This window comes from Aedes aegypti, chromosome 2 (genome assembly GCF_002204515.2).
Source record: "Aedes aegypti strain LVP_AGWG chromosome 2, AaegL5.0 Primary Assembly, whole genome shotgun sequence".
Taxonomy (NCBI): domain Eukaryota; kingdom Metazoa; phylum Arthropoda; class Insecta; order Diptera; family Culicidae; genus Aedes; species Aedes aegypti.
This window is the reverse complement of record NC_035108.1, coordinates 35594275-35620229: the sequence shown is the minus strand read 5'-3', so window position 1 is coordinate 35620229 and position 25955 is coordinate 35594275. Positions and strand designations below refer to the sequence as shown.

The 25955-nt window shown below is 36.8% G+C and overlaps 1 protein-coding gene across 1 annotated transcript in view; it reads right to left on the bottom strand.

Annotated features, from left to right (window-relative positions):
- Window positions 1-1854: 1854 nt before the first annotated feature.
- The window catches only part of LOC5572885, a 136337-nt gene continuing 112236 nt past the window's right edge, over window positions 1855-25955 (bottom strand). Inside the window, exons 2-4 of the mRNA XM_021840497.1 lie at window positions 10547-12386; window positions 10381-10475; window positions 1855-2771 (exon numbers count right to left, since the gene is read on the bottom strand). Coding sequence (XP_021696189.1) covers window positions 2225-2771; window positions 10381-10475; window positions 10547-12386 — 2482 coding nt within the window. The 3' untranslated portion in view covers window positions 1855-2224. The remainder of the gene's footprint in view (window positions 2772-10380; window positions 10476-10546; window positions 12387-25955) is intronic.

The window sequence follows — 25955 nt, the reverse complement described above, 5'->3', positions numbered from 1 at the left end:
TGAGTATCTCGTGTTAGCCTATCGTTAGTTAAATTGTGAGTTGTACATGTGAATCCAAAGAAACCAAATTTAGAAATCGAGAATATCTAGTGGTTGAGATCGAGATTATAGGCCCAAGTGAGTCATGTCTTTAGAGCATCGATCGTGCTGTCGCGTGAAATAACAAGACTTCGTTTATGGCTTAATGTTCCATTGATCACTGTTAAAACTGCTTCAGCAATTAACTTTCCCTAACTCCTAGGATTTCGCTTACGATCTTATTTCAATACATATACATTCAATTGTAAATGGCTTTACATACAGTTATATCGATTGTTCTAGCAAATAACTCTTTTTTCGCTTTCTTTACCATATACAATTCGGTTTATGGTGAACATATCTTAAAGCGTTGGTTTTTATGAATACTTTGTATGGAACACTTTCAAAACTTTCAATTTTGCACATTTTTGCTGAAGACACCAAAAAGCTATCTCGAATATTTTTCAAGTTATGGACAATTTTTGGTTAAAAAACATATTATTTTCAAAATTTTGTCATACTTTTCAAACAAAAAACATCCTTACATTTTTTTTTAACCATAAAACAGAAAAAGAGATAATCTTTCTAGTGGCGACAAAAGATTGAAAATCTGTTTGCGCCTTTCGGAGATATCGAAAATTTCTGGTAACTCTGTAACCATGAGAGATAGAACAGTTGTTTCTTTGGCAAAAAGTTGCGCAATCAAAAGTTCTAAAAGTGCTCGGAAAAAAGTTTTTGCGAGAAATTATCGTATAAAAAGTTATCAAGAAAAAACTGATTTTTCAGTACCACCCTAACTTTTTTGTTAATAAAATCATAACTCGCGAACCATAAGAGATAGACATTTGGGTTCTTCGGCAAAGTTGCGCAAAATTGGTTGTTCTAAAACATTGTTGAACATTGTGCAGTTCTAAATGCGTCAGCAAAAAAGTTTATGTGCTGATCTCGTAATCCATGTGGGCCACCCTAATTTCACATCTCTAAAAAAAATGTCTGAAAAATATGGAGAAACTTTGCCGGAGCAACATATATCTTAAATTGACGGTTTAGGCGCAATCATTTTTGTCTTCCTAGATATGGCTTTGGGACCAATGTGCAATGGATTCGAAAGAAATTTTTCAAATATGGGTCAATAAATCCAGTAAAGATCTTATCAAAAATCTATCAACGAATAACGTTTGATTTTTGCAAAGAATTAGATGAGAAAGGTAGGTAGAATTCTCCCAAAAATCGAATTTTTCACTAACAACGGGTTGCCATTGTAATTTGCTATGGATGTCGATAGAAATCAATCATAGTGTTCATTTCTCGAACGTAGTTTATGAACGCAGAGAAAATCTGTTAAAGGTGAATTCCTACGCAAAGTCTCAGGATAAACGATCAAATAGCTTCCAACGAACATCCCAATAATATCATTAGAAATTTATCAAGGAACATATCTTGTTGTGCAAGAATCATGACTGAAATTTGCGAAGGATTCCGTAAATCATTCAATATTAGCTTCTGAGGCCTGGATTGTACTCATTAGGTACTGCTTAGATTTGGTCATTATACTACTTAGGGAGGGTCCATTTATTACACAACACGAAGATTGAAAACTTTATTCCCCTCTTCAGCTCCGTAACGCCTTTTGTATGAAAATAAAACTCAATTTATTTTATGAGCCGTAACGCTTGAGCCTACTACCACCTTCCCTTTTCTCTAGAGCGTTACGTGATTTGCGGATGGTGCTTAATACTATTTTCAGGAATTGACACATTATTATGCCATACATTCACGAAGGATAAGTATTTTTGAAAGGTGTTATGATATCAAAGAAATTTTATGTCCGATCAGAACAGAGATTAATGTTTTACTCTTTATTTACAAAAAAATGAAACCTCTTCAATAATGGCACGTTAAGTGTACTTTGAAATCGTTTGTTAGCTCTATCATAAGGGTAGTAGTAAGTAACAATTAGTGTATTTTCACAGATCATTTCTTCCTTATCTAAGTTCGTGGACTAACGTATTTTTTCAACCTGGTACATAAATATATAACATCTCGCTGTATCTACATCTAGACTTCTTACAATTTCCAGACATAAAAAGTCCTTTCCCTAAAAACAATACTTTTCAATCGTTCTAATCAATACCATTTAAGTTAGGAATGTTAATTGAGAAAAACCTTACTTACGCAACCATTCTTTACATCCGTTCGCTCATAATCATAAACTCGTCGTGGCTTGTAACTTAAAATACCTACTCCTGCTCTCGACCTCGTGTAGTGGACCTCTTCGGTCGTCCACCGTGTAGCAGGTGCTCATCGAAGGCATATTACTGCGTCCACTTTTCAGCCGAATAAAGCCCCATATGAAGGCCATTACGCTGGTCACCAGTATGAACGCCCCCAGGCCTTCCAGCACTATCCGGCTGATTCCGACCGATGGTAATCGAGCTGCGGCCGCTTCCTCTAGTCGTATCCGATTTACTGGAAGATCAGGATCGTCGGCCATCCGTGTCATCAGCAGTTCATCGTAGTATGAATCAGGCTCATCGCCATCACCGTCCACTTCGTCGATCCGTCGATCGTTGATACGGTTCATGTCGGAGATGTCACTTTCTCTGGGAGTCGAATCGCCTCGGAATAGTTCCTTTTTAATGGATTTAGCCTTAGATCGGTTGAGGAAGGGCGGCGGCAGTACTGCTACATGGCACGATCCCAAATATTCGTCTTTGGAGATGTCTTCCTTCAGGATTAGGCAATATTTATAGCTGGAAAAAGAAGGTTTGGAAATATGTTTTTTTTAAATGTAAGAAATAGTCGATATAGGTAGGTATGTTACTAGGGGAACAGCACCAAATTTCGACCCATCCGTACGATTTTGGCTTACTTTGTATGGAAATCCAAGGCAAAGGATTCTTGTTGGTCGAAAACTAGTGCTTTTCCCCTATGGGATGGTAATATGTATATGGAGAAAAAAGATGTGCAACTTTGTACACATACAGTCAGTAAAAAGTTAGCAACCAAATTCTTTTTTCCATACAAAATGCCCAAGTTTAGGATTCTGTATTTCAGCTTCTGGAAATCTAAATGGGCTGAAATTTCAAAAGCGTGGTTCATTACATTACGCCGAATCCAAACAAATTTGAAAAACACATTAATCACTTACAACTTACCGTTTTTGTATTGAATTAAAAAATCTATCGGTAACTTTCATAGTCATTGAACAAACTTCTGAAAACTCTTTGAAAAATGACTGAAATGTCACTTTAGATCACCATAGACGAAATTTGAAATTAATTGTAGTTCGGCATTCAAATTTCAGTCAATTCGGATTACAGATACAGGTCTACAAGTTTAGGCATTTTGTATGGAAAACAGCATTTAAATTGGTTTTCAACCAATTATTTTTTTTTTATTTTCAGACTGTTCATCTAAATATGTCTGCGAAACCAAATGTTCTCACAAACAATAAACTACCGTTTATAGTAAACATTCGATCACTTTTGGGAACAAAAACTCAATAGCCTAGGCACCACCCAATTATTGCACACTTGCCAATATTCGAAAAATATTACACTGATGACAATGAATTGATACCCTAATATTTATACTAAACACCAATGAATACTTCATTTCAGCTACCAGCGGTTTGTTACTCATTAAAAATTTCAAAACCATGCCCTTAAAGCGAAATTAAACTATGGTGTGCAGCGCTATTCAATTAGCACCCAAATTGTTACGCCATGAGTCAAATACTTCCCGCATTGAAATAGCTAAAGAATAAAGATGTACAATAATTGACTTCGAAGTGTGCCATAATAGGTTGGTTTCGAAGTGTGCAACTATTGGGTTCTGGAAAGGGCTTATGAATGTGGAAAAAAGTCAATCAAATCAATTAAAAAGCACAAAAATCGATGAGAAAACAGATTGACGAATATAACTTCTGGTTTTGAGCGAAACTCAGTTTAAGTTTGAAGAATTCTGACACACTTGACGCAAAATTACTGACGCTGCTTCCTTAACCGTGCAATAATTGGCAATTTACCCTACGGCTAAACTTTTATTCATTGCAAGTATCATCTATTTCACCAATCTCAGCATCCTTATTATGTCTATGACTTTTTTTTCAATTTGTTTCTTTATTTATCTGAAGGCTGCATTCCGAAAAACTTTAACAGCAGTTTTTGTTTTGTTTAGGGTGAAACATCTCGGAATCGAAAGATGGCCGGCAAAATGGCCGAGTTGTGTCCCTAGTCACGTTTTTAAAGGCACTAAAATGGAGAAACAGTTGACAAACGTTTCTGATCTTCTTATTTTAAGCTTTCTGCTAGTGCACAAAGCCAAAATAAAAAGTACACCGCTTTTAGATGCTTCCTTCGCGAGATTTGTGCCTTTGAAGTTTTAATTCCAAACTATTTCACTTTAAGACTGAAATCAATTCAACGAAAACGTGTTCACTTTGCTTCGGTTGGACACATTTTCTTGTGAATTTTTATTCCTTTGAACCGAAAAAACTGCCTTCGAAAATTCTTAAATTGATGATGGATCCTGATCCATTAATAAGCCGTGATGATTTGTGTTTTTGTATTTAACGTGTTTATTTAGTTACAGTTCAAAGTTTACCTTAGTGTATTCTGACTTAAGGAACTCAGGCGAGAAACTCTCCAAAAATACCACAAATATTGTATGTTTTATTAAAAGTGGGAAGAAGCCTTGCACAATTCACGTTTTCCCCCATGCTGGTGAAATTCAGTTTTTAATTTTTACTCCAGATCTATCGTCTTATGCGTTTTTTTAAATTTCAAAAGCAGAAGGAAATGATTGAATTGTTATCATAAATCTTGATAGCATGATGTAATCTCACCACACGTTTATTTTCACTGCTTATATAACTCGCAAGGTAATTGTTGGGTAGTGTCCATAATATACCAAACATTGTTAGAAAAGGGAGATCTTAGGAAACATGACGATTCATACAAATGTTATGGAAATGTGATACTGAAGGCGTTATATAGGAAAATTAAAATGGTAAAATTTTACGAGATGTAAATAATTAAAATTTACTTGTTCAGATCGTAATACAAAGCACACCATGCTATTCATGGCTACTACGATTGTAATGCACGTATCGCATAGAACAAGGCTGTTAATATTTAATAGGAATTGCGTTCCGTACATCTTCAAACTTGTTAAAAGTGGTGTCCCAAGCAACCAAAAGTACGGATAAAATGGCATACTTTGGCCTAATCAGCTATTTAAAAGTCAATGAAGAACTTTCTAAACAGCTAACTTTTTAAGTAATTAACCAAACTTTGGTTCACAATTGGTTCGCATACGCCTCTGAAAAGACTGTTGTTAAGCTTGAAAGTAAACTTCGATGAACTTGCAAAAAAAAAAAGATTTCAACCGAGTGCCAGCTTTTGTGGATCATTGCTAATTTGTACGGGATTTTATGAACTGTAGGCATATATGTATTTTTTTGGTTTAAGTTATATTTGTGTGTTAATACTTACGTCGAGACTCGAACTCGAGTTCCTTGCGTTGAAACCAGAGAGTATACCACTGTTGCATGTACGCGTAGCGAAATGATACATTCTTTTACTCGATATGCTGATTTCATAGATCTAGGCTTTATCTTTTCCCATTAGGAACTTATTCTGAACTTGAAGTACTATTAAGAGTTCACTTATAACGTAAACAGAACTTGAAAGTTTGAAAAAGTTCACGTGGAACTGTTTGTGAACTTCACAATTTGACATTACTCAGTTTGTTTTGATTCTCAGTGGTACTATAAATTTCATAACTTTTTAGATAAAAAATAAAGCAAGTTGCAGTGAAAAACCGTGTAGTTGAAACTGAATAGTTTTCAAAAAAAGGACCCATAGCTACTCATTTATTGAATATATTGAAAGGTGAATATCAATGAAGGTGTTGAATTTCCTTGGTGTTTATTCCGTACTTGTGGTGATGGAACTGCACAAAGCCCTCAGTTGGTCGAAAATGCACCGATCGACGTATTCCAAATAAACAACTCAAAACAGGTACGTTGGAATGAATTATTATACAAAAGTGATCATTAGTTCAAAACTGGCTTGTGTTAAACAATTCGTGACAATTTCAGGCAGTGCACTGCATATAAGGTACGGCTGTTATATAGAGCAGATCCAGTATTTTTTTTAGGACAGTTACGACCAAGTAGTCATAGAATACTGGAATGGTCGTGATGTGCTTTAATTTAATTACCGACAACAGATTAGAAGACTAGCGAAAGCTTGAAGTAAATCTATCAACAAGTTTGAATCTTATGTTACAAAAAGGTTCACGTCAAGTTCGGTTTGTACATTAAACGTACTTTGTGTTGGAGGTTCGTAGTAGTTCGTAGTTCAGTTAGTAATTTATTTGAACTTTCTGGTTTTATAATTATAATTGGTACTTCTTTGAGCATTAAGTACCGTTGACATACATGCGATCTTATTATTCAGCAATAAAGTTCCACGGAACTAGATCTACACTAAATGTGAACTTCTGAGTTCGATTGTTAAGTCATATCAGAACTTTTGGTTGCTTGGGGTATCGCAAGTTTTCACAAAATGAATTGTACCTTACTTGAAAGCTCTTGTTTTAAGCTTTCAAATGAACTTATTATCATCGCGGGCTATGAAAGTCTTAGGGTACCTTACCTGCAAATTAAGATGTTTATTCAACATTTTGTTTTAGCTTAATTCACTTTGTATGAGTGTTGTTCAGCAACATGTTGAAGGTCCATTGTTGGGTATTTATTACAGTCAACTCTCCATAACTCGATATTGAAAGGAGCATCGAGTTAGGGAGGTATTGAGTAATGTAATGTAATGTAAATGTGATCCAAGGGACCATCGAGTTAGCTATGAAAACCTGAGACGAGACTCGCGAAGACGGCCTTCTTTTTCTGTGATTGCTGAGTTTTTTTTTATTCCACTCTGTGTTTTCATCAATCATGCGCAAACCATTCAAACCCTCACATAAACATTTCCAAAAATCATTTCGTTTGCCTCACACCAACGCATTAATAGCCTTTTCAGTGAAATTTCGTGCCAACAAACATAGCAAACATTAGCAATAACTAGTCCTGTGTTTAAATTTATTAACCTCTTTGGAAAAACCACTTTGCTTACTGAGGTTTTTATTAAGAGTGTATTTTGAATACAATAAATTTCACTTTTTCAGCCATAAAAAACGACGGGCTGCATTTGACGTTTCGTGACAGCGGAATCTGGGCTGCATATGACGTTGATATTTTTCTTCTTCGTGAGTCTCTCTCAGATGAAAACCATCTTCTACTATAGTTCTCTTATTCGATATTGAGATAAGAAATATCGAGTAAGATAGAGTTGACTGTACTTTCAAACTGTTATGGTTTTCTGAAAATATCATGGAAAATATTGATTATTCCACTAAGGTCGAACTTTTGCCTCGCGTTACTCTATATCTAAACGTTCCCACAAGCATTCATCCTTAGATTCTTTCATGAATCCTTCAAGTGATCCTGCTGAGCTTACTATGGATTTATTTTACAATTTCTGTAGAGATAAATCGAAGGATTTCTCAAAAAACTGCTCAAAGGAGGTTTGCAGAGCTTTACTTGATATTTCTGTTATATTTTTTCAGGTTCTGAATGAAGTTGTTGAAGGATTTTACGTAGAAAGAAATTCTCCAAAGAATTTTTCAACAAAATTGTAAATGGATGACCACAATGCTTTAGAAGACACAATAATTTACTCCAAATTGGTTCTTCCAAAAAATGCTTGAAAAATAAAATACCTAGGTAGGTATTTAAAACAATCTTCATGTACTTACTTGTGCCATCCTCCCTCAGTAATGCTCTCGGTATGTTCACAGGAGTTTATCAAGTATTTTTCCAGATATTCCTCTTGGGAGTTCTGGATAAAGTTCTCCAGGTTAATACCTACAGATTTTGCTTGTCTTATTCTAGAAATTCTTGTATCTGCAGTAAATCCTCCACAAATTCTTTTTCGGAAACTATTGAAGGAACTCAATACTCATCATTTATGTTTTCGAAAATTTTACTGTTCAACTTTGCACTCGCAGTTGTGAATTGTTAACGGCGTGTAGTCAGTGCCATCAAATGGCCTGACGCCGCTGCCGATTATAAAAATTTTAGCAACATGGATGATTCAAACGCTCCACATTGGTCAGGATTTTCAAATAACTGGCAAAAATCCCATTTCCAAACTTAGTTTATAGTTGAAAAACAAAGTCAAACATTCATCTACTATATCAAAAAGTTGAGAATACGTACGAGAAGTTAAACATAAACATGTTTTCAACATGTTCAGACGTTAAACAGCTGCAGCGGGATTTGGGGCAAGAGTGCCACCTTAAGCAAATTGTTCTCTAACTTTGTCTAAAGCTTAAAAAACCCGCCAATTCAGCCTCACGATGTTAGTTTCACATCCTTTCATAAGCACTGTGCCATTTAAAAAGAAAATAATTTCAAAAAGTATTAGTTTTGGAGCTCCTCAAATATCATCCAAAATACCCTGATTTTCAACACTATGGGGCAAGTGTGCCACCCTTATGGGGCAAGACGGCCATCGAATGAACATTCATGTAATTCTACTTGTAATGAAATTTTCATTACTTCCTTTTAATATTGCTAACAAAGCAGAGCCTAATTGACAATTTTAAAAATATTTTTAGGTTTACCGTCATGAGGGGATGCTTTATAACAAGGTTCATCACATGCGGAACTCTCTACTAGTCAATTCGAATAACTAAAATCTTTATTTTTGTCTCCATTCAATGCGATATATGAATTACTCTTTCATTATAGAGGATCTGTATAATATTACACTAGATCAGCACTAAATAAAGGTTAAATATTGATGAAAATAAGTAAAATAGTTCTCAAAACGCCTAAAACCATGTTATTATCGAATATTTGGAGAAAAACTCATTGTGAGAGCCAAAATGTTCGCTATTCCTCTTCTACACTTCAAAAACCACTACTGGTGCCTCATTTTGGTTCATTATCATGATTTTGTTGATGATGTTTACATTTTTATGAATTTCACTCCAACCATTTTTGTTTACCAAATAGGTGGCACACTTGCCCCAAAAAGTATAGATTTCAACCAAAATAGATATTGTATGTAAAACTAAATATTTTTTTTCGTTCAAATGCCACAATTACTTACACATTTGTATAGCATCACAATGTACAGTACGTTTGAAAAATTCGTTATTAATTTACCTCTCACCATGCTATTTAGAAACAACGAAATCTTATAAAAAAATCACTGAAATTTTATGGTTTTCACAAAAGTCGATGTAAATACGTGAAAAATAGAGCAATTTGCGTCATATTTTGACCATTGTATTATGGACTATAAGGGAACATATTGTTAGGCTCAAATAAAAAATATAGTTTGTAGTTTTTACAAAAATCAGGGGTGGCACACTTGCCCCAAATTCCGCCACATGGCCAAAAACCTAAATTTTTGCTTCAAAACTTGACTTTTCAATTATTGGTTTCAGCATATTTTTTTTTCTGGCCGATAACTCGGATGCAAATTTATATTCAATTGTCATAGGTACTTCAAATATTTTAAGAATAGCTTCTTTATACCGTACAAATCGCTCCTCGCCACTATCCGCAGAAATATCTTGTCCAAATGCGCTTTTAAGACAAAATAAGCGATTGAAGAAGATTCTTCTTGCCTAAGTTTGCCTAAACGATAGTTGTTTGACAAAGTTGAGAGCCAAAAATCGTATGAAAAACAGCATTTTTGTTAGAATGTTGCTCTTTGACAACCAAAAAATAGTGGTAGATGAAAAAACCGAATTCAGTACTATACCATTCAATTCCACTAGAGTTTGTATCCTGGACTTCTGGAAGTCGAGTCTAGTACATGACACTGAAGACGGCCTTACAGTTGAGGTCGAAATACGCGTATCGTCAAAGGATACAAATTCTAGTGGAAATTAATGGTATAGTACTGAATTCGGGTTTTTCATCTACTTACAGGTATTCTACTAAACAGCTCGAAGATTTATTATCAAAAATAGTGACTATGCCCAAAATAGAGTCTTCACCCTAAATCATGTTCCACAATACTTGTAATGGCTAAAAATAGTGAAATATTGAAAATGCGCAATTTCTGCCACGATTTTTCAAAACTGAACCAATGTGCACTCCTTCTTCAGCTTCTTTTTGGTTTCTTATTGAATTTACAAATGCCTCACCAAAAACTTTTTTTGAATTTCTTCTACATTTGTAAATCCTTGCAGTGACTAGAATGTTTGCTCGCTATTCACCAAGGGAGTAATGAATTCATCAAAGCGAACTTTCCTCATTTTTGAACCATTCCTGCTCACCTTAGTTCACTCTGAAGATCGTATGCTCCAATCAATTTAGTCAAGAAAACATAATCCGTTGCGTTGGCTGTTTCTGGAAGTTGATTGCAGGACACCTAAAATCAATAAAACAAATTTATAATACAACTTCTTTTCATAACTTTCTTATCGCAATATTCTAGCGTACCTCTGAATTATACAGAATATTCTCCGGATCATCATCATGGAACACGTACACAAACCGACACGAGTACTCGTCGGTTTGCATCCTCCAGTACAGAAACACATCGCTTTCGTCGGTGAAGTTGATCCCCTTCAGCTGTACATCCGCGCTAATCTCCCTGATGTAGGACATGTTGTTCTTGAGCTTCAGCATCACCTCGATGGTCTTGAACGTACTCTCGTCGGCTTTCTCCTTGTTGGCACCGTTGCCATTGCAGTTCATCGAATCGGTTTCAACCTGCAGCAGGGAAGCCCCTTCCAGATGTGGAGGCGTGGCACAAACCGCACCCAAAACGTCCTGCGAAGCGATCCTCGAAGTGGACAACCACTCGACGAAAGGTTTCATCGAACAATCGCACGCCAACGGGTTGTTCTCGAGGGAGAGACTGTGTAGCGAGGAGGCATTGTAGAGAGCGTTCTGTGCGATAATGGAAATGTCGTTCCCATCCAAGCGGAGTTCTTTCAGTGACGGTAATGGGGCAACGATGTCTGCGGTCAGTGCCCGGAGGAAATTGTGCGTAAGATCAAGGACAATAAGTCGCGGGAGGTGTTTCAATGACGATCCGGATATGGCGACGATCCCATTGTGGCCTAGATCCAAGACTTGGAGCGATGCCAGTCCGGAAAAGGCGTGGTCCTGTAGGACATCGATCTGATTGTGTCGTATGGAGAGCATCTGAAGGTAGGCTAGGCCTTCTAGAGCTCCGTTTTGAATTCTGGTGATAGAGTTTTTGTCCAGATTTAGGATCTCAAGACCCTTAATGATCGGGAGTGTGGTGTTTTTCAGCGGTCCCCGAATGGTGTTGGATCGAAGATCTAACTCCCTGAGGTTGAGGCATGATTCGAGGGATTTCATGGTTTCTGGAGACTCTCCCAGACGATTTCCGTTTAGCTTTAGGTGTATTAAATTGCGAATGGGAAGGAAGCTTTTTGGGGCGATCAATGAAATTTGATTTTCGCTCAGCTCCAAGTATGACAGCTTCGGAACCGAAATGAAATCGGTGCTCTGAATCGACTTGATCTTGTTGTTGGATAGATCCAACCGATCCAATTGAGGCAACGAAGCTAATGACTGCATTGGAACACCGGTCAATGCGTTATTTGGTAATCCCAGTGCTTGTAGAGAATTCTTTATTCCGGCAAATGCCAATCGATTTACTCGTTTGATCTCACCTGATGATATCACGAGGCCTTGTAGAGAAACGCCCTCAAAAATATTTGCGTCACTTATAACCGTCACGTTCTTCAATGTGCAATCCAATAGCGAAACCGTATAACGAGAAGCTCTCAGACCTTCAGCAATCAACTCCAATCCGTGTAGATCTCCACGACACCGCAACGTGTGAGGCATATCACATCCGCATTCTAAATTTGCGTTCTGGGTAATATTCGGACATTGCCAGTCTCCCATATCCACTGCTTGAACAGCTGGAACAACCTTCTTGTCAAATCGTTTCTTACCCAGTTCTCCTTTGTTTACATACTTCAACGTGCTCCACGTCACCCCAAAAGCTTCCTTAGCGCTACCTTGGTTTATTGGGTCGGGTTTGGCGGTTCTTTGGTTAGTTATGGTACTACTGCTTATGCTACTGCTACTATCACTAGTGTTGTTACTGATGACTACAATATCGGTTGGAACTATCCTAAGTACGGGTGACTCGGTGCTGGCGAACGCAGGTATGCTTTGGTCCTTCTGAGGAGTGTTGACCGAAGTGCCTCCGCCGGCAACTCCTGCCGTCATGAACTCAGCTCCACAGCAGGAGGCGATTATGTGCGTTAGGACTAGACAGGAGATGATGTGAAATCTGGAATAAACAATAAAATATATATTTCTAAGTTAATATATTTGAAATTATTTTAAAATGTATGTAAACTGTAGCATGCAACCTCAAATATCGAAAAAGTCCTGCCGGATGATAAATAAGAAAATTTTGAATGTAGAATTAGTTATAAAATTGACCCAAACATAAAATTGGATGGCTAAATACTGTTTTACGGTCTTCGAGTTCATTCATGTACCTTGGATATTTTTGAAAAATTTCAGCTTTTGATATGAAATTTTGTTATTGAAGTGTTAAAAATATTTTGTCGGCGAAAATGGTCCCAAATATTAAAAAAAAAATGATGAAACCCATTTTTTCTCGACAGATTTGTATTTTCAAACTTTTAGGATGTGAATGTTTTGTCGAAATGTGATGATGATGATGATGTGACTGATGAGATAATTGGCACAGTAAGTGGGTGAAACAAGTAGGACATGTCCCACGCACAAAAATACGTAAAATAAACAAATAGTCGAAGAATTGTCCTACTCGTGATTCAACATGAAGTGACATTATTTCTACAGAATTTCTACAACCATATGTAGATGTTCTTGGATAAATTGCCCTGAGCATTCCTGAAAGTATATCTTGAGAAATTACTGGAATATGCATGGAGAACTATCTTTTATATCCTGCAAATAAAAAATAAAATAATATATTAATCAGTCCACAGTACAGGAAGTACCCCTTCTGCGGCTACGGCAGCTAGTACTTTTAGCTCAGAAATCCCGTAGGTACGAACAAGTAAAGGATACCAGAATCATAAGGTAGAATAATGGACATCACTTGAGATAGGTAGACATGGCACTATCGAGAGATTTCTAATGAATCGTTGTAATATTTCAAGGATTAGCCCAAGACCGGGGTATCGTATACTGAGTATACGCATCTTAAACAAAGCTCGCTTGTTAAACACAGCACGAGAGTAGTGATGCTGGCGATGACCGCTGGTGCTCTTGATTCTTCAAGTAGAATCTGTTGAGCAATTCCTACAGAACGCCCAAAGCACACTTTGCAGAAGTTGTTGGTTGATTTGTTGTAAACATTTCTGCAAGTTGTTCCTTTATTAATTCCTAGAAAATAATTGGATCATATTTCCTATTAATCAATAAAAATATGATATACAGTCAGGTCTCCTATTAGACACATGGTTGGGGGGCGTAATAGGAATCTACGTTATAGGAGACCCAGGGCTTATGGGATTTCATCACTTTGGGGGTGTTGTTGAATATCTCGTATGCCAAAAGAGATAGCACAGTACTGTCTTCGGCGAAGTTTCAGTGCTAAGTACGATCTTCCTTTAGGAGTTGAGGATCATCCTTTTAGTTGAGAACTTGACCGCTAGGGGCGCTTTTTCTGATTTGCACTATATGAACCATGAGGGATAAGAATGCAAAATTTTGTAACATATGATATCTCTAGATCCTGATGTTTTGGAAGGTTGGTGTCTTCGGAAGAGTTGTTCAGTAGCTCAAGGGCTGACATGCGGTGGTCATTCTGATACGGAATTATGCCACCAGGCGGCGCTAGTGGACATGGAATTTTTGTTTTGCGCATAGCTCAGTAGCCTGACCACTTAGAAAGATGGCGTCTTCGGCAAAGTTGCTCTGTATCACAAGGGCTAACATTATTTGAGCCTAAAGTTTCGAAATTTTGCCACTAGGCGGCGCTAGTGAGCAAATAATTTTTGTTTCGCGGATAGCTCAGTAGCCTGACCACTTAGAGAGATGGCGTCTTCGGGAAAGTTGCTCTGTATCACAAGGGCTAACATTATTTGAGCCGAAAGTTTGGAAATTTTGCCACTAGGCGGCGCTAGTGAGCAATGAATTTTTGTTTTGCGCATAGCTCAGTAGCCTGACCACTTAGATGGCGTCTTCGGCAAAGTTGCTCAGTATCACAAGGATTAACATTATTTGAGCCGAAAGTTTCGAAATTTTGCCACTAGGCGGCGCTAGTGAGCAAATAATTTTTGTTTCGCGGATAGCTCAGTAGCCTGACCACTTAGAGAAATGGCGTCTTCGGCAAAGTTGCTCTGTATCACAAGGGCTAACATTATTTGAGCCGAAAGTTTCGAAGTTTTGCCACTAGGCGGTGCTACACAGTGGGACGAAACTGAAAATTGACGGTCAAAACCTCTTAGAGGCATTTTAGGCCATAGGTGTCTTCGGGACATTGTTTTGAATTAGCATCCCGAGTAATAATATAAAAACATTTTGAAATTATACTGAATAGGGCACCCGAGAAAAAAATATTTTTTTGAAAAAATATTTTTAGAGCGTTCATTACTTCAGCAAAGTTTTAGATCTATTTATTTTCAACAACTTTGCTGAACATACTTGATAGTTTTGACTTCGTTTTCAGTTTCGTTCCACTGTGCTCTAGTGAGCAAAGAATTTTTGTTTCGCGCATAGCTCAGTAGCCTGACCATTTAGAGAGATGGCGTCTTCGGCAAAGTTGCTCAGTATCACAAGCACTAACATTATTTGAGCCGAAAGTTTCGAAAATTTGCCACTAGGCGGCGCTAGTGAGCAAAGAATTTTTGTTTCGCGAACAGCTGAGTAGCCTGACTACTTAGAAAGATGGCGTCTTCGGCAAAGTTGCTCAGTATCACAAGGACTAACATTATTTGAGCCAAAAGATTCGAAATTTTGCCACTAGGCGGTGCTAGTGAGCAAATAATTTTTGTTTTGCGGATTACTCAGTAGCCTGATCATTTAGAAAAAAAAGTTTTCAGAAAAGTTGTCTAGTACCACAAGCACTAACATTATTTGAGCCGAGAGTTTCTAGATACAGTAATGTCCCGATTTTGTCAGCCCCATGTTGCATTTAGGGTTGACTTAAACGGGAAAAAGCTAAAATCGGGAAAAAAATTCGACTACTTTTTATATTTATTCTCATCTATAGACTTCGTTTAACGTTTTTGTTGATGTTTACAGCGTTTTTTTTTTATATTTTTGTATGAACCGTAATAATATACAAGATCCCTAACGTAACTGCATTCTGTGACAACTGTGATACAAAGTGAATTCATACTTTGGATGATCGTATAGACGTGGCCAATGTCACACCTGACTTTTTACAATATGATTGTACCTAATATTTCCACATTAAAATAATTTATTTTTTGAAGGTTGACAAAATCGGGTCAAAAGGGTGTTATAATCGGGGGTAGACAAAATCGGGTCTTAAAAGGTGCTAAAATCGAGGGTAGATAAAATCGGGGGTAGACAAAACCAGGGGCAGACAAAATCGGGTCATTACTCTATTATATATACGAAGAAATCGGGAGAAAAAGTTTTTTTTATATAGAATTGAATTATCGTTATGGAAAAGAAGGTTTATATTATAAAAATATTCAAACAAGAGAGTTGTGTAACTGAAGAGATAAGGCCAGTCCTAGTTATCTCATTAAAATTATTAGCGAATTGATTTCCCAATTTATAAGTAATGACTGACATTCCAACCTAACTCCATTTCTATCCAATCCATATCTTGGAAAATGTGGAGTTCATACAATGACGAAATAAAAATAAAAATGCATATATTATCTTTGGTTCATATAAATAGCTAACGATCACACATTTAAGTAGTAAACAGATCCTCGCTCTTTCTCATATCAAAAAATTGATCAAAAATTTTTCAAATCCGTCGAAAATACTAGGAAACTAGCCACACTTTTATCCGTATGTAAAATATAATGTATGTATTTTTCTCTAGGCACTTTTACTTAAACGTGACAATGCCAGAAATATCGATAGCCCTTGTCATACTGAACAACTTTGGTCAGGCTACTGAGAAATCCGCAAAACAAAAAAATATTTGCTCACTAGCGCCGCCTAGTGGCAAAATTTCGAAACTTTCGGCTCAAATAATGTTAGTCCTCTTGATAATGAGCAACTTTGCCGAAGACGCCATCTTTCTAAGTGGTCAGGCTACTCAGCTATGCGCAAAACAAAAATTCTTTGCTAACTAGCGCCGCCTAGTGGCAAAATTTCAAAACTTTGGGCTCAAATAATGTTAGTCCCTGTGATAATGAGCAACTTTGCCGAAGACGCCATCTTTCTAAGTGGTCAGGCTACTCAGCTATGCGCAAAACAAAAATTCTTTGCTAACTAGCGCCGCCTAGTGGCAAAATTTCGAAACTTCGCATGTTTCTGATGAAGAATCATTGTCAGATCATAAACAAATCCGGTTCGATTTTGAAGCTGGATCAGAAATAACAGAAAGCTATAGAAACCCGAAGAAAACCAATTGGGATCTCTATCGTTTTCATTTAACGAATAAGAATTCGTATAACGGTGAACAGTTCACGACTGTTTCACAACTGGAAAATGCCTCTGATGGGATCATTGACCAAATGGTCTCATCTTATCATGCTAGCTGTCCTATTCAACAAAGGTCATCTAACAGGGATGTGCCTTGGTGGAATGACAAGCTGGCAGGATTGAGGAAGAAATCCAGGCGGTTGTTCAATAGAGCAAAGATCACTTTAGATTGGGTTGAATACAAAAAAGCCCTAACAGAATACAACAGAGAACTAAGGCACGCCAAACGTAAGGACTGGAGACGGGTATGTGAAACCATCAACAACGCTCCTGCAGCTGCAAGGCTGCACAAAGTCCTTTCAAAAGACCATTCAAATGGTCTAGGTTGCCTTAAAAAAGAAGACGGCAGTTATACTGTTGACTCTTCTGAAACACTGGAATTAATGATGAGAACTCATTTCCCTGAATCGATCCCATATTCGGATGAAGAACAGGTCTCAGATGAGGCAAGACATGTATGGTCGATAAATGCCTATCAGAAAGCTTGTGAAATCTTCACGCCTTCGAGGGTCGAATGGGCATTGAGTTCTTTTCAGCCTTTCAAATCTGCCGGGAAAGATGATATTTTCCCAGCCTTACTGCAACAAGGAAAAGAGACGCTTTGTCCGCTCTTAACCGAAATATTCAAAGCAAGTGTTGCGCTTTCATATATTCCAAAAGCGTGGCAAAAGGTCCGAGTTGTCTTCATTCCAAAAGCTGGAAGAAAGGATAAAACAACTCCCAAAGCCTTTAGACCTATAAGCCTTTCCTCTGTTCTTTTAAAGACAATGGAAAAAATAATTGATGACTTCATCAAGTCAACAAGTTTAATAGAAATGCCTCTTTGTAAATACCAATTTGCGTATCAATCAGGTAAATCTACCATTACGGCGCTGCAGTCGCTGGTAAATAAAATCGAGAAATCTCTTGAAGCCAAAGAAATAGCCGTGGTTGCTTTTCTCGATATTGAAGGAGCATTCGATAATGCATCCTATAGCTCTATGAGTTCAGCCATGGAAGCAAGGGGCTTGGATAAAAGTGTTATCGAATGGGTTATGACCATGCTCAAGGGTCGCACAATTTCTGCTGATCTAGGAGGTGCGCAAATATCTATAAGATCTACGAAGGGATGTCCTCAAGGAGGAGTGTTATCGCCCTTACTGTGGTCTCTTGTAGTAGACGAACTCCTTAGAAATTTAATAGATCAAGGTTTTGAGGTAATTGGATATGCCGACGATGTGGCCATCTTGGTTCGTGGAAAGTTTGATAACACGATTTCCGATCGGTTGCAAACTGCGTTAAACATTACTCTCAAATGGTGTAGGAAAGAGGGGTTAAACGTAAACCCTTCAAAAACTACTATCGTGCCTTTTACCAGAAGGAAAAAGGTAAAGCTTATACAGCCTTCTTTGAATGGAGTTCAAATTCAATTTTCGGAAGAAGTTAAACACCTTGGTGTTACTTTGGATAAGAAATTGAACTGGAACTCTCATCTGAGCAAGGTCATAAGTAAGGGTACTAATGCCCTATGGGTCTGCAATAAAGCCCTAGGAAAAACTTGGGGACTGCGACCTAATATGGTAAACTGGATTTATTCAGCAATAGTCCGATCAAAAATTAGTTATGCTTCATTGGTATGGTGGCCCAAGACAAATGAGGTAACCGCTCAGAAGAAGCTGGCTAAGTTGCAGAGACTTGCTTGTATATCAATGACAGGGGCAATGAAAAGTACACCATCGGTTGCCTTGGATGCCCTTCTTAATATACTGCCTTTGCATCAATTCATTAAACTGCAAGCTGCAAAAAATGCCTTGCAGTTTATTCGTTATAATAAAATACTAGATGGTGATTTGATTGGTCACATGAAAATCATCAAGGAATTCAATTTGAATTCAGATAACAAAACAATAGAAGATTGGATGACAACGAAGACCAACTATGATGTTCCCTTTAAAGTGGTTAAACCAAGCCGCTATACTTGGGATTCTGGTGGGCCAAGTTTACGTGCAGGTTCTATTGTGTTTTATACCGACGGGTCAAAGATGGGCGACAATACCGGAGCTGGAGTTTTCGGCCCTGGTATCAGCAAGGTAATCGCTATGGGGCGCAGTCCCACTGTGTTCCAAGCTGAAATACAAGCCATCATTGACTGTACAAATGTTTGTCTCAAAAGAAACTATAGGTTTGCAAAGATCTGTATTTTCTCAGACAGTCAAGCAGCTTTGAATGCTCTAAAGGCATTCACATGTAGATCAAAGTTAGTGTGGGAATGCATTCTTTCTTTGAAGCAATTGGCCAGTAGGAACGAAGTTACATTGTACTGGGTGCCCGGCCATTGTGGAATTGAGGGGAATGAAATCGCCGACAATCTAGCAAGACAGGGTGCAGCTTCGAGCTTTGTCGGCCCTGAACCGTTCTGTGGTATTTCTGAGTGCACTCTCAGGATGAAACTGAAAAATTGGGAAATGTCCATGGTAGAATCCAATTGGAACGCCACGGATACATCCAAGCAAGCGAAAAGATTCATAAAACCCAGTCTAGCTAAAGCCCGGGCTATACTGAATCTTAATAAAGGAAATCTTAGGGTAATAACTGGCCTGATGACCGGTCACTGCCCAAGTAGGTATCATCTTAAAAATATAGGAAAAATACAATCCTCTGAGTGTCGTTTTTGTCAAGCTGAAGACGAAACTGCTGAGCATTTACTCTGCAACTGCGGAGCATTGCTTAATCAAAGAACGTTAACATTTGGAAAAGGGTTATTAGAGCCCTTGGAAATTTGGCAAGGTAGTCCTAATAGGGTAATAGACTTTATAAAACGAGTTGTGCCCAGTTGGGACAGTGTGACACATCAACCAATGTCTATCACATCTCAATTGTGAAAGGATATTTGATGAGCACCAAATAAAATATGGGTCATACCACAAACAATATTCCTAAATAATGGAAGCAGTGGTTAAAAGGCTCTACAGATGAGGGGAAAAAAAAAAGTGGTCAGGCTACTCAGCTATGCGCAAAACAAACAATCATTGCTCACTAGCGCCGCCTAGTGGCAAAATTTCGAAACTTTCGGCTCAAATAATGTTAGCCCTTGTGATACTGAGCAACTTTGCCGAAGACGCCATCTTTCTAAGTGGCCAGGCTACTCAGCTATGCGCAAAACAAAAATTCTTTGCTCACTAGCGCCGCCTAGTGGCAAAATTTCAAAATTTTAGGCTCAAATAATGTTAGTCCTTGTGATACTGAGAAACTTTCCCGAAGACGCCATCTCTCTAAGTGGTCAGGCTACTGAGCTATCCGCGAAACAAAAATTATTTGCTCACTAGCGCCGCCTAGTGGCAAAATTTCGAAACTTTAGGCTCAAATAATGTTAGCCCTTGTGATACAGAGCAACTTTGCCGAAGACGCCATCTTTCTAAGTGGTCAGGCTACTGAGCAATGCACAAAACAAAAATTCCATGTCCAGTAGCGCCGCCTGGTGGCATAATTCCGTATCAGAATGACCACCGCATGTCAGCCCTTGAGCTACTGAACAACTCTTCCGAAGACACCAACCTTCCAAAACATCAGGATCTAGAGATATCATATGTTACAAAATTTTGCATTCTTATCCCTCATGGTTCATATAGTGCAAATCAGAAAAAGCGCCCCTAGCGGTCAAGTTCTCAACTAAAAGGATGATCCTCAACTCCTAAAGGAAGATCGTACTTAGCACTGAAACTTCGCCGAAGACAGTACTGTGCTATCTCTTTTGGCATACGAGATATTCAACGACACCCCCCAAAGTGATGAAATCCCATAAGCCCTGGGTCTCCTATAACGTTCTGGTGTGTCTTATAGGAGTGAGCGTAATAGGAGTGCACGTTATAGGAATGCGTTTAATAGGAGACCCGACTGTATATTATGAAGAATTTTTGGAAGATTTCTTTTCGGAGAACCTAAAAATGCTTGCAGAATTGTTTAATGAGTTCCTGCAAAATATTTATGTTTATGCACGTTGATCCATTTACCAAGAATCTTCAGCTTCTTAAGTAATTTAACCATTATTCCGGAAGTTTATAGACTCGGTAATATTCAGTTTGCGTCACTGCAATTAATCGCAAGGTAAATTGAGTTGATATATGTTTTCAAGAAATCTTTCAATGGTCTTTCAGTTGCACCAATGATACAGTACGATTTTTTCTGTTAAATTAGAAACAAAAACGCGAAAAAAACTTCTCAGTAAATGTTGCTTTAATGCCTACTTTTTACATATGGGGCTGACTTGCGATTCACGACAGTCCAGAACACACGACAGTCCACTATTTGATATTCTCTTCAAATTGCCATACATCGTGCTCTCCATAAGTCGATATTTCCAACTTGATGTTACCACTAGTCGATGAGGTAAATTTATCTCCATAACTCAATATCTATACATAACTCCTTTTTATTTGGGAAAACATGGACCACTTCTTGTTTGGATGCGAATAAAGACTTGCAAGTTGTAATGAAAGTGGAAAAACATGAGAATAAGAAAAATGAATGTCAGTAAAATAGCATGATTTTTTCGAGCATTTTAAAACTATATTTGAAGTAATATTTTTCATAATAGGTACTATCTACTAAATAATATTGCTTTCTTATGGTGTATTCAAACCTCGAATATTCCAGAGCACAAATCTAGAGAACCAGACAACAGTTTGTGAAAATTTAACTCGCTGACCACTCGCTAGTGATGACCAATCGATCAAAATTTCAGCACGAACGGTTCTCTAGATTTGTGCTCTTGATAATTCGAGGTTTGGCTTCGATGCATCTTCACCTTAAAGAAGTAATAACATCATGGTAATGGTATGATTTTGTTCCCCTGTTTTTGAATGTTTTTTTTTTGTAACTATATAACTCGATAATTTTATAAGTCGATGGTCCTTTGATTATTGAGTTATGGAAAGTCGACTGTACTTGTTACCAAAGAAAACAAAAATAGACAAATTCACAGCATTTTGATGTTTAAGGTGAAGATGAATCGAAGCCAAACCTCATATTTTCAAGAGCACAAATCTGGAGAACCAAACATCCGTTTATAATTATATATATAATTCGAAATTTGAATACCGTGTGCTAATTTTTCCCCGAAGAAAAATACGTTTCTCCGAATAGTCTAGTTCAACGAGAAGACACTCAGAATTGCCACAACTCTCGTTTAATGTGTAAGGTGTAATACTATTTCAAAAAAGGTCTCTACTGACTTTTCCTGTTTTGTCTTTTATTTTTTCATCTAATTTGTCTCTTTTGTTATCACCGGAGATAATAATTTAATTGCTTCTAAAGTTTTTGTCAAAGATTTTTCTGGGATTGTTCTATTAATTTGTACAGAAAATTATCCCACAGCACTCTAGAAACTTTACCATAGAATTTCTTAGCATAGCATTCTTGAACTGAGTTCATGTACGATTTTTTTCAAAAGCTCGAAAACCAGAGGCTCATGAAAAATTCATATTATGGACGACGAAATCTTCTGCGATATTCGCGAGACGCGACTTTTTCTGTAAATCCAGACGGGAACTATAAAAGAATTATGATTAAATTTTTGAAGACATTTCCGACAACTCAATGGTGTTTTGTTTCGGTGATTAAAAATCCCTGCAATAATCAAAGTTTTCATGAATTTCGAAGTATATCAATGAATTTGAGCTGAAATATGGCTGAACATGCTTTAACTTGTATCCGCTCAGCAAATGGACAAATGTTCAAATTGCCGCCATTTCGGCAATTCTTAATGAATTGCTTATTTTTTAGTTCAGATAGAATCGTCTCCAGTTCAACTTGTTTTTATAGTTTCGAACTTAATGGGACAATGGGATCAGCTTTGGCCTTGGGTATTTCTTTTAGGTTATTTTTATTTTTCTTCTAAACTGGCAAATTGGGGTATATAATGTTATTATTTTGAAAATACAGCTCATACCTGATCTAACGAGATAATTTTAAGGGTATTGGCCAACTAGAAATAGAAGAATATTTGACAATATTCCCCAAGCTCGAAACTTTTCCATTAAAAAAAAAACTTGGTTCACAACTAAATCACTGGACTTGTCGTCCAGGTGGCCAACATTTTTCAAATGATTTTCTACGATTATGTCTGAGTTCGCTCTTGCAAATGATAAAGTTGAACGCCAAAATTTCGACGGTTAAGAAGATAGCTCTCACATGCCGTTTGTAGTCAATTTTATTAAAACAAGTTGAGTTGGAGGCAGATTTATACTAATAAGTTGGGTAAGAGTAGATTGAAAAATACGTTTGTACCACTTTTACCCGACTTGACCCAACGGGATAACGAAACGGTGGACATTTCTAAAATTTCCAATAATGATTGAAAAACTAGATATTCAAAAGATTCAATTTGAATTAAAACAAAAGTAGTCCATCAAGAATTGCCGAAATGGCAGTAATTTGAATCTTTTTCCATTTGCTGGGTGGATACGGGTTAACGCTGAATTATTAATGTAAATGGTTTAATACCGAAAAAAAAAAAAAAAATGTCAATCAATTAAAATTCCAGTGGAAATTATACCTGGAATAATTATTCGAAGATATAAGCTGCCGTGAATCGCAAGTCAGTCCCATCTGTAAAAAGTAGGCATTGAGAAAATGGGCTGTGAAGTTTCCAAACTCGTTTTCCATACGAATATTCGAAAAATTCCAGAGGATTGGAACATGTTCAAATCTTAATGAAACTTTCACAATTTGCTTTACACTACGATATATTGACAAGAAAAATATAAAGATGATCAAAACACGGTTCATTTCTGTGTTACACGGTGCGGAAATCTGTAGTGGGACTAATATGCGGTTACTTTTCATTATGGGACAATTTGACTTGCTGTTTTTTCCTACTTTTTCCGAAAAAAACTTATTATCTCATTAGGGCAGCTGAAAGAGCATTGGAAGATATGTTGAAAACTGAACTCAACTCAATTTTGACGAAAATGCAGATGGGACTGACTTGCGATTCACGGCAGTAAGGCTGATAAAAATATTAATTTTCTTTTGTGTTCAACACCACTTGGGAGGTACGAGGTAAAATATAAAAAAAAAAAACGAAAAAGAAAGATTTATTTTTGAGTTTTTATTTTTAATGATAATAGTTGCACCTTTTTTAATCGTCCCTGGATGGTCATTTCACCTGGTTTTTACCTCAAAAACTTCAAATACCCAATATAGTTAGTAGATAGTAGTAGATCTTTTTTTTACCCCTTTCAATATTATCGAATTTTAATTGTTTATATCAGCCTTACTAGGAATTCTTTGAAGAATTTTTCATTAGAAGATTTTCTGAAAATTTGTAAAAGCATGTAAAAGCTTTATAGACTCTTTCTGGAATAATACAAATATTTCCACAAGTTCACTCTCACGAGTTTTTAAAGAAGTCTTCTAGTCTATTTCTCTCGATGTAGATATAAATATTATATATTTAGTATTTTTTCTAAGATTAAGAAAATGATCAAGACAATTCTAGCGTGGATTATATCTATTATTTATCTTAGAGCCGTTGTATTTTATGAAGTACATCAGGATTCTAAAAAACAAATTCCTCGAGGAATCCTTCCACGACTCTTTCTATGAATGCTTTTATCGATTTTTTTAAAATAAAATCTAAACATTAGCAATTTGTTTAGATTTTATTATATGAATTTATATTTTAATATCCAAGTAATTTTAAAAGTTTAGTCTAGATTTTTTATGGCCAGGATTCTTCATGAAATTAATTTAGAGGTTTCCTTATTGAACCGACTAGAAAAATTGAAAATCTACTACATGATCTACTCCATGATTTCTTTGAGAGAAACTGTTGAAGATTTATGCGAAATTCACTACACGAACCTTCCTTAAATTTCATACAAGGATTTTTATATTAAAATCTCCATTTTTCTACAAAATTTCATCTACAATTTTGCATGCACCCTATATTTAAGTGTGTTTCTCTAGCAAAGTTTCGTGTAGCGAATCTAAGATGATTTTTTTTAACAATTCTTCCATAAGATTCCTCTGCATATTTCTTGAAGATACACTTTTAAGTTTGTTTTTCTCAGAAAATTCATCAATTTGTTTTGGTTCCGCGATTCTTTTCCTGGGGACGTTGTTCTTCTCCTAAAGTCATCAAGAACGTCAAACTAAATGACTGCGAAAAATATTCACTAACATAAATAAAAATTGTTGAAAAACAGGGCTGAAGACCATTGGAATACGCAATGAGGGTGAAGAGAAGGAAGGAAATGTCAACGTCAGTACTGCCATGGACGTTAGCAAGGATTTCCATCAGGAAGGGGCAAGCAACCTCAAAAGCATTCACGAAGTTCACAGTACGATCTCTATATGCAACTTGTACACCGTTTTTGCATATAACGACAATGGATGATGGATATCAACCCTCCTATTTTCACAGTGGGTATTGTGAAATCCGGAACGCGTCTCGGTTTAAGTAACTAGTCCATATATCGTCTGAAAAAACTTCAGATTGGGAAAACGCCAAAAGATTTAATTGTCTGAGTTCATATTAACCAACAATTTCATCCTAGCCAATTATTGAAACGAGATGTGAGGATTTCATACAGTCCTTCCAAGAGATCCTCAATAGGTATTTCGTCTAGAAATAACTTCTGATTTTCTCCAGGCATTAAGCAAGTAGTCCTTCAAGAAAACTGACAGAAAATCTATCGAAAAAATGTAAATAGATTTCTGTACAAAATTTCTAGGATTTGATTTCGTTTCTCTCTTGGGTAATTTGCATTCTTCAATGAGTTTTTTTTTTCAGAAACTCCTCAATGTATTTTATCAAATACATTGCTTCAACGATATAGTGCATGGGCTTATTAGTTGTACATTATCATTTGCTGCAGATAATGCTACGTAAACAACTGGATTACACTCAACAGATGCTTTCAAATATTTCCTCTTAAATCCCTTCAGGAAATACACTTGTATTTCTTCAAAGGATTGATTCAAAAATACTGTATACATAACTGTATTTTCTATCACTGTACATTTTACTGTACTATATTTAGCAGAAGCCCTTCTAGGAATCCATTTAAGTATAATTTAATCAAATTTCATCCCAAGATTTCTACAAAAAAAAAAAAAATCAAGAATGCTTCGAAAATTCGTCGAGGTTTTTCTTAACAAAATCTCAAGAAATTCTTTCAGGCACTCCTCCAAGAACTTCACCAGTGCTTTTTTATTATCATTCCAATAAGTTACGCGAAGTGAA